The 10,217-nt window shown below is 42.3% G+C and overlaps 1 protein-coding gene across 1 annotated transcript in view; it reads left to right on the forward strand.

The window, feature by feature from the left end:
* tram2 (translocation associated membrane protein 2) overlaps positions 1–8,017 on the forward strand; it is a 29,636-nt gene extending 21,619 nt beyond the window's left edge. The window contains exons 7-11 of the mRNA XM_084149489.1: positions 1,783–1,853; positions 5,562–5,666; positions 6,252–6,395; positions 6,586–6,743; positions 6,956–8,017. Of these exons, the coding sequence (XP_084005615.1) occupies positions 1,783–1,853; positions 5,562–5,666; positions 6,252–6,395; positions 6,586–6,743; positions 6,956–7,032 (555 nt within the window). The 3' untranslated portion in view covers positions 7,033–8,017. The remainder of the gene's footprint in view (positions 1–1,782; positions 1,854–5,561; positions 5,667–6,251; positions 6,396–6,585; positions 6,744–6,955) is intronic.
* The last annotated feature ends 2,200 nt before the right edge of the window (positions 8,018–10,217 follow it).

A 10,217-nucleotide genomic window follows, 5' to 3' on the forward strand; every position in this document is an offset into this window, starting at 1 on the left:
GTATCAATTCATAAACCATGTGCCATGGAATCGGTATATCGCAAATCTCTTCCCAACTATTTTGTAATCTATATGGCACAGCTGTCAATATTTCGGTCCTTAAATGAAACTGGTATACTCTCTTATTGATCACAACTTTCTTTAACAAATGTTGGTCTTTAATGCAGGGCAGACAGTTCCTTACTTTCTCCCCCTTCCACTTTCCTCTTCCATTTTTGCGGTAATGTTGCCATTAGTTGGTTGTAATTTTGTGTAGAGCAGACATTTCCATATATTTTTGTTAGCTGCACTGGTGTGCCTTGAGAAACCTTCAGGTGTGCCGCGGAACTTTTCCTAATCAAATTAGGGAAAGTCTGATTTAGGCGTAGCCAGAGAAATTGATTTGTTAATATATGGTTCTGGGCTTAGCTATACCACAGCCTCTGCCATAGAAACAAACGGAGCATGGCTTTGTGTCCGTGGTTGTATTTTTGCAACACAGAAAGCTGCTTGTCTGTTGCCCAAAAGTTTGAAAGCTAAAGACGTATTTTACCGGACCACATTTTTTCTTTTCTTTCTGGTGCAGAAACGCTCTTAAAGGGCTACACACAAATTAACCATAACGAGTAAGGAACTATCAAAACTATGAAAATATTTCAAATAAGCCTTATTTAATCTATATGAAATAGATGATTTGTAGTATGGATCAGATGAGCTGGAGGTCAGTACCAGGGGTTGGAACCGTTCAACTGTTCCGACCAGCAAAATAAAGTTATGAACGTGTTAGATCCCCAAAAAAGTAACGATTCTATATCTGTTCCTTTTTTATACCTCTGAATATATATATATATATTTATATATATTTTTTTTTTTACATTTAGCTCGACATTAAATTACTTCACCAATCAGTGCGGATAGAGCAGCTTGCTATGGAGTGGGCAAGCTATTTACATGCATTGGACAGATGAGTGTAGGGCGTAAGATGCGACAGAAATGTTGCGGGTGGGGAGAGTGAGTGAGAGAGGGTGGAGGAAAAGTCTTGGGTTGAAGCATCTTGACATGCATTATCTGAATTAAGCCCACATAATTATACCTACGGAGGAGCTGCTTCTATGAAGGAACTTTGAATGTCTTTGAACTTAGGCTTAACGTTGGACCAGCTAGCTAACTAGTTAACAAGCTTGTGTGTGCAGAGCTGCACCAGAATTAAAATTGGAAACATGTTTTACCTTTTTGTAGTTAATAAATCCAATGTGAAATGTGATAACTATAGTATCCTCAACTAGTACTGAAAAGGTTAATCCATTATTTAATAAACATTTCTTAATCACGCTTGTAACGTCAGTAGGCTACTAAACTATGCTTTGGAGGGGGAGGGGCCTACACACGCACACACACTGGCAAAACATTTCAGCTGGCAGGCAGGCAGACACTGGAATACGTTTCTGAGTGACAGAGTGAGGGCTTTGCATAGGCACTTTGTTGCGTTTTTTTTGTGGGACTGGAAAAAAATGTCCGGAACTGAAATAACGTTATTTACCGGTTCCCCTGTTTTTAAAATAACGGTTCTGTTCCGGAACCGTATAGATCACTTTCGTTCGCGGTTCTGATTCTGTTCCTTGAAATGTTTTGTTATTTTCCAGTTTTCTGTTCTTTTCCCTGAACCGGTTCCAACCCCTAGTCATTACCACTAAATACATAATTTTATATCCCATCAAGGTGTGCCACGGTTCAAAAAAGGTTGGGAACCACTGCACTAATGAACAAACCCCTGATGTGACTGCTCTGTGTTGTTGTCCTCAGGAAGAGATCCCTCGCCAGCTGCAGTACATCAGTCTCTACCTGCTGCACGTCTCTGCAGCATACCTGCTCAAGTAAGCACATGTAGAAGCTAGGGATGTGACAAATGTAAAAAATTTCTTAACATTTAAACTGCCATTTTTAAAAATTGTTTCGAGGTGGCATCTTGTAGTCTGGTTCTAGACATGCCATTGACAATGGCTGCATATCAGCTGCAATCATTTCTGTAATCAGCGCAGTGATTTTCTCATTCCGTCCCTTATCGCACTACTGCCAGTAACAGGTTGGGTCTCACGGTGCCTCCCTTTCTGCATTGCACCTGTACTGCCACTGTAGCTCAATTCCACCTCGCAAAGTTTGCATTTCACAACCTTCTCATTTAACTTCTCAAAGTATTGCCATACAGGACTTCGCTGCTGTCGCTTCCCTGTCTCACTCTGCAATCTTTTCAACTATTAACGAGGATGACTTGCGGAGCAAATAATTTGAAAGATTCATATCTCCAAACGTTACAGCATTGTTACGTTAGGTATTTGTTAAATGTTTATTTTTCCCTTGATGATGATCGGGACTTGTTAGTTTTTTGATAACTGCCCTGTGATTGTAATTATTTTAATATGTTTTTCGGTTAGTGATTCTTTTAAAACGTTAACAATCCCAATTTCATTTAAACGTCACACCCCTAATAGAAGCATGCATATAAGCATAGATAAGCAGTTAATATTAGCACAAATACATATAAAGCATATATAACCTCATGAGCACCAATAAACATAGAAGCATAGATAAGCACATACAGTGCCTTCAGAATGTATTCACACCCCTTAACTTATTCCACATTTTGTTGTGTTACAGCCTGAATTTAAAATAGATTACATTGAGGTTTTGTGTCACTGGCCTACACACAATACCCCATAATGTCAAAGTGGAATTATGTTTTATACAAATTAAATAATAATGAAATGCTGAAATGTCTTGATTCAATAAGTATTCAACCCCTTTGTTATGGCATGCCTAAATAAGTTCATGAGTAAAAATGTGCTTAACAAGGCACATAATTAGTTGCATGGACTCACTTTGTGTGCAATAATAGTATTTAACATGAATTTTGAATGACCTCATCTCTGTACCCCACACATACAATTATCTGTAAGGTCCCATAGTCGAGCAGTGAATTTCAAACACTGATTCAACCACAAAGACCAGGGAGGTTTTCAATGCCTTGCAAAGAAAGGCACCTATTGGTAGATGGGTAAAAAAAAAAACACATTGAATATCCCTTTGAGCATGGTGAAGTTATTAACTACACTTTATATGGTGTATCAATATACCCAGTCACTACAAAGATACAGGCGTCCTTCCTAACTCAGTTGCCGGAGAGGAAGGAAATCATTTAGGGATTTCACTATGAGGTCAATGGTGACTTTAAAACAGTTACAGAGTTTAATGGCTGTGATATGAGAACTGAGGATGGATCAACAACATTGTAGTTGCCCACAATACTAACAATATATACACTGGAGTTGCTTACCAAGACGACATTGAATGTCCCTGACTGGCCTAGTTACAGTTTTGAATTAAATCGGCTTGAAAATCTTTGGCAAGACTTGAAAATGGCTGTCTAGAAATGATCAACAACGAACTTGCCAGAGCTTGAATAATATTTGTTAGTATAATGTGCAAATGTTGTACAAACAAGATGTGCAAAGCTCTTGGAGACTTACCCAGAAAGACTCACAGCTGTAATTGCTGCCAAAGGTGATTCTAACATGTATTGACTCAATGTGAATACTTAAGTACATTTTCAATATATTTGCTAAATTGTTTCCAAAAACATGTTTTCACTTGATCATTAAGAGGTATTGTGTGTAGATGGGTGAGTGAAAACATATATTTAATCCATTTAGAAGTCAGGCAGTAACACAACAAAATGTGGAATAAGTCAAGGGGTATGAATACGTTTTGAAGGCACATATAAACACACAGTACCAGTCAAAAGTTTGGACACCTACTCATTCAATGGTTTTCTTTATTATTACTATTTTCTACATTGCAGAATAGTGAAGACATCAAAACTATGAAATAACACATATGGAATCATGTAGTAACCAAAGAAGTGTTAAACAAATCAACATATATTTTGTATTTGAGATTCTTCAAATAGCATTCTCTCAACCAGCTTCATGAGGAATGCTTTTCTAACAGTCTTGAAGGAGTTCCCACATATACTGAGCACTTGTCTGCTTTTCCTTCACTCTGCTGTGCAACTCATCCCAAACCATCTCAATTGGGTTGAGGTCGGGGGATTGTGGAGGCCAGGTCATCTGATGCAGCACTCCATCACTCTCCTTGGTCAAATAGCCCTTACACAGCCTGGAGGTGTGTTTTGGGTCATTGTCCTGTTGAAAAACAAATGGTAGTCCCACTAAGTGCAAACCAGATGGGATGGCGTATCGCTGTGGTAGCCATGCTGGTTAAGTGTGCCTAGAATTATAAATAAATCACTGACAGTGTCACCAGCAAAGCACCAGCACACCACCTCCTCCATGCTTCATGGTGGGAACCACACATGCGGAGATCATCCGTTCACCTACTCTGCGTCTCACAAAGACACGGCGCTTGGAACCAAAAATCTCAAATTTGGACTCATCAGACCAAAGGACACATTTCCACGATCTAATATCCATTGCTCGTGTTTCTTGGCCCAAGCAAGTCTCTTCATATTATTGGTGTCCTTTAGTAGTGGTTTCTTTGCAGCAATTCGACCATGAAGGCCTGATTCACGCAGTCTCCTCTGAACAGTTGATGTTGATGTGTCTGTTACTTGAACTCTGTGAAGCATTTATTTGGGCTGCAATCTGAGGTGCAGTTAACTCTAATGAACTTATCCTCTGCAGCAGAGGTAACTCTGGGTCTTCCATTCCTGTGGCGGTCCTCATAAGAGCCAGTTTCATCACAGCGCTTGATGGTTTTTGCGACTGCACTTGAAGAAACTTGAAAAGTTCTTGAAATGTTCCGGATTGACTGACCTTCATGTCTTAAAGTAATGATGGACTGTCGTTTCTCTTTGCTTATTTGAGCTGTTCTTGCCATGATATGTACTTGGTCTTTTACCAAATAGGGCTATAATCTGTATACCCCCCCTACCTTGTCACAACACAACTGATTGGCTCAAGCGCATTAAGAAGGAAATAAATTCCACAAATTTACTTTTAACAAGGCACACCTGTTAATTGAAACGCATGTTAAGAGAATGCCAAGAGTGTGCAAAGCCCTCATCAAGGCAAAGGGTGGCTACTTTGAAGAATCTCAAATATAAAATATACTTTGATTTGTTTAACACTTTTTTTGGTTACTACATGATTCCATATGTGTTATTTCATCATTTTGATGTCTTCACTATTATTCTACAATGTAGAAAATAGTAAAAATAAAGAAACTCTTGAATGAGTAGGTGTCCAAACTTTTGACTGGTACTGTATATAAGCACCTATACTGTAAGAGCACCTGAGAGTTGCCATATTCATGTTTTAGCTGAACAGCAACACTTTTACTCCAAATTTGTACTTGCATAAGGACTTCATAACACATGCATAACCTGTACATGTAAATTGATGACATTCTTAAAAGGCATAAAAGCATTTCACTGACTGTTATTTACATTTTTTCTAATGATTGTATCTCTCTCCCCTGCCTCTCTCACTACTTCCTTCTATTCCTCCCCTTCTTCCATGTCCTTCTCCCTCACCGCCCCCTCCCCCCTCCTTTCTCCCCTCCCTCAGTTTGAGTCGTGTGGGACTGGTGCTCCTCTGCCTCCAGTACCTGTCTGAGCTGGGCTTCCACATCGCCAGAATGTTCTACTTCACTGATGAGAGCCACCAAAAGATGTGAGTTTATACTTCCAACTCAGTGGCTTTGTGGTTAGTGTCCGTCCTGAGATTGGAAGGTTGGGGGTTTGATCCCTGGTTGAGTCATACCAAAGACTCTAAAAATGGTACCCGATGCCTCTACTTGGCAGATGGATTGGGGGTAATGCCCTGCGATAGACTAGCGTTGTGTCTAGGGGGTGTACTTGTATGTCATGCTGCCTCACTTTACAGAATCAGGCCATTCTGGCTCGGACAAGGCTTACTTACTTTTACTTCCAACTGCACAACAACATATATATATATATATATATATAAACAGCACTTCATTAAAGGTAAACTGCACAATATCACCAGACACAGTGGGGCGACTTCCTGAAAAACAACCTGCCAAGACACTCACTATTGGCTCTTCCCAATATCCACATTCTTGGCAAATCTGAATTTTGTTGTTGATTTCCAAAAATGCTGTAAATCTCCCTGATGTGTATGATGATGTCTTATTGCTGACTCTACCTTTAACGGCACTGCATGCCGTATGCAATCAATCCTAGCATAATCACAATCCATTTATGTAATGTACTGATGTGTTGGGTGTGTGTCCAGGTTTGACCTGTGGGCAGTGAGCTTTGTGTTCACGCGGATGGTGACCCTTACCCTTATGTTCCTGGCTGTGGGCTTCGGGTTGGCCCGTGCCGAAAACCAGGGACTGGACTGGGACTTGGGCAACTTTAACACTGTGCTGATACGGTAAGGGGTTTTTGGTGGCTGTCTTGAGCAGCATACTTCAATGTGTAATGTACACAAACTGCTCCACACACACACACACACACACACACACACACACACGTGTGCACACTAATACTATGTCTCCCTCTCACTCACACAAACGCACACACCACTCTCTCCCTAACCCTCTCTCTCTCATCCCTCTGTATAGGATGACTGTGCTGTTGCTGGTGTGTCTGACCCAGTCCTGGCTCCTGTGGAAGTTTATCCGTTTCCAGCTGAGGCGGTGGCGAGAGTTCCGACATGAACAGGCCGCTAGGAAGAAGGCCGCCGCCAAGCAAACCCCCCGACCGCTTAAGAGAGACTCCCGTGAGTGGAGACGCACACACTTTGGAATGGGTTTATACCACCTCTTATGACATTGTTCAAGATCAGTAGGGGATTTATAACAAGAGTTGTCAAGTTAGAAGATAGTCAATCGTATGAGTTGAAGCCATTCTATTGCAGCGAACAATAACATGTTGATTATCTGACTATTTGTTAATGTGTGTATGCCCTCTTCTCCTCCCTCCCTCTTCCAGTTGGCCACCATGAAAATGGCGTGATCAAAGCCGAGAATGGAGCCTCCCCTCGGCCCAAGAAGATCAAGGCCCCCTAATGGCTCCACCCGTAATGGCTGCCCTAACAGTGGCCCTGATTATATGGCTTATCAATCAGAGGAACAGGAAACTGGTCCCACACGGTTCATCTTCTTCCTGTTTTGCGTGTTCCGGAGGTGACGCAGGGCCTGGGTCTGTCTCTATGGACACAACACAGCTTTAAAAATGCTGGAAGAAAATGAAAATCTAAAACCAAACACCCTTGAGCCCTGAACAGACATTTACTCTCTCTACTCTAATATCAGTATTTTTTTTTTTTTATACACCCACGCCGCCTGCTATGGCCACTGTTTTTTGAGCTCCCTTTGTATACAAAATGATGAAAATGCTATTTGTGTGGCACACTGTATACTGTATGTGTCATATTGAATGTGTCGATGCCTCATGCGTTTAAGTACTGTACTGGTCTAGTGTTTGTCGAAATGCCGCCGCCGCTGTTTTTGAGCTCTGCTGTTGTCGCCGTTGAATGAGCTGGCTTCGCTTTTGTTTTTAGCATTGGTCGTATTCATTAGGCACCAAACGGAAGAAAATGGACTGAAACATGGAGGCACTATCTGGACTTGTCCAATAAGAAACGTACATTTTTGGTTTCTGTTGCAAAATGTTTTAATGTTTCGTGCCCTAATGAATACGACCCTGGTAATGTGGTGCAGGATGGATGTTGCTGATGCTACGGTGGCCCTAGAGGGACATCCGAACGTGCTGGCTTTGACGCTACCCAGTCAGTGATGGGTAGTGTGTAGAATGGGCGGGACCAGGTTGATATTGGACCAATCATGGGGCTCTGGTTACTCCTTGGCCCCTCCCTCTGGGTCATGGTTGGTGTGACTCGGACCGCGCTGTGCTCATGCTGTAGTCACTTGACACAAACCATGACCATCCTGATGACCATCATGTATGTTGGATAATACCGCATGACATTCCATTGTTTTTGTTAAAGAAGTATCTATTATTACTTAATTAAATAATGCATTTTTCTCAGTTGACGGTGGTCTGGACTGTAATTTTTCAACCATAAAACTCCTGATGTGGAACACTACACACTAAAATGTAAAAATAACTGATAATCTAAAAATGGAAAAATTGTCACACATATGATTCTATGTCTGTAATTTGCAATTACCATGATGGGATTCTGTTTTGTATGTGGAAAACGTACAGATTGTTTCCAAGTAATTTTCCATATGGCCATAGCCACAACGTTGGAAGTATGGCAGGCACAAAAGTGCTGTTTCCGAAAACGTTATTGTCCGTCAAATCCTTGCTTCCTCCTTCCTTGCTTCCTCAGTTTCTCTCATAGGTCATTGGCGAAGGAGGTCTGTGGGGGGACCTGGAAAGGCGAGGGACAGTTTATATACACTGCTCAAAAAAATAAAGGGAACACTAAAATAACACATCCTAGATCTGAATGAATGAAATCTTATTAAATACTTTTTTCTTAACATAGTTGAATGTGCTGACAACAAAATCACACAAAAATGATCAATGGAAATCAAATGTATCAACCCATGGAGGTCTGGATTTGGAGTCACCCTCAAAATTTAAGTGGAAAACCACACTACAGGCTGATCCAACTTTGATGTAATGTCCTTAAAACAAGTCAAAATGAGGCTCAGTAGTGTGTGTGGCCTCCACGTGCCTGTATGACCTCCCTACAACGCCTGGGCATGCTCCTGATGAGGTGGCGGATGGTCTCCTGAGGGATCTCCCAGACCTGGACTTAAGCATCCGCCAACTCCTGGACAGTCTGTGGTGCAACGTGGCGTTGGTGGATGGAGCGAGACATGATGTCCTAGATGTGCTCAATTGGATTCAGGTCTGGGGAACGGGCGGGCCAGTCCATAGCATCAATGCCTTCCTCTTGCAGGAACTGCTGACACACTCCAGCCACATGAGGTCTAGCATTATCTTGCATTAGGAGGAACCCAGGGCCAACCGCACCAGCATATGGTCTTACAAGGGGTCTGAGGATCTCATCTCGGTACCTAATGGCAGTCAGGCTACCTCTGGCGAGCACATGGAGGGCTGTGCGGCCCCCCCAAAGAAATGCCACCCCACACCATGACTCACCCACCGCCAAACCGGTCATGCTGGAGGATGTTGCAGGCAGCAGAACGTTCTCCACGGCGTCTCCAGACTCTGTCACGTCTGTCACATGTGCTCAGTGTGAACCTGCTTTCATATGTGAAGAGCACAGGGCGCCAGTGGCGAATTTGAAAATCTTGGTGTTCTCTGGCAAATGCCAAACGTCCTGCACGGTGTTGGGCTGTAAGCACAACCCCCACCTGTGGACGTCGGGCCCTCATACCACCCTCATGGAGTCTGTTTCTGACCGTTTGAGCAGACACATGCACATTTGTGGCCTGCTGGAGGTCATTTTGCAGGGCTCTGGCAGTGCTCCTCCTGCTCCTCCTTGCACAAAGGCGGAGGTAGCAGTCCTGCTGCTGGGTTGTTGCCCTCCTACGGCCTCCTCCACGTCTCCTGATGTACTGGCCTGTCTCCTGGTAGCGCCTCCATGCTCTGGACACTACGCTGACAGACACAGCAAACCTTCTTGCCACAGCTCGCATTGATGTGCCATCCTGGATGAGCTGCACTACCTGAGCCACTTGTGTGGGTTGTAGACTCCGTCTCATGCTACCACTAGAGTGAAAGCACCGCCAGCATTCAAAAGTGACCAAAACATCAGCCAGGAAGCATAGGAACTGAGAAGTGGTCTGTGGTCACCACCTGCAAAACCAGTCCTTTATTGGGGGTGTCTTGCTAATTGCCTATAATTTCCACCTGTTATCTATTCCATTTGCACAACAGCATGTGAAATGTATTGTCAATCAGTGTTGCTTCCTAAGTGGTCAGTTTGATTTCACAGAAATGTGATTGACATGGAGTTACATTGTGTTGTTTAAGTGTTCCCTTTATTTTTTTGAGCAGTGTGTATATATACAGTGAGGGAAAAAAAATATTTGATCCCCTGCTGATTTTTTATGTTTGCCCACTGACAAAAAAATGATCAGCTTATACTTTTAATGGTAGGTTTATTTGAACAGTGAGAGACAGAATAACAACAAAGAAATCCAGAAAAATGCATGTAACAAATGTTATAAATTGATTTGCATTTTAATGAGGGAAATAAGTATTTGACCCCTTCTCAATCAGAAAGATTTCTGGCTCCCATGTGTCTTTT

Source organism: Coregonus lavaretus, assembly GCF_964263955.1.
Source record: "Coregonus lavaretus genome assembly, chromosome: 31".
In the NCBI taxonomy this organism is placed as follows: Eukaryota; Metazoa; Chordata; class Actinopteri; order Salmoniformes; family Salmonidae; genus Coregonus; species Coregonus lavaretus.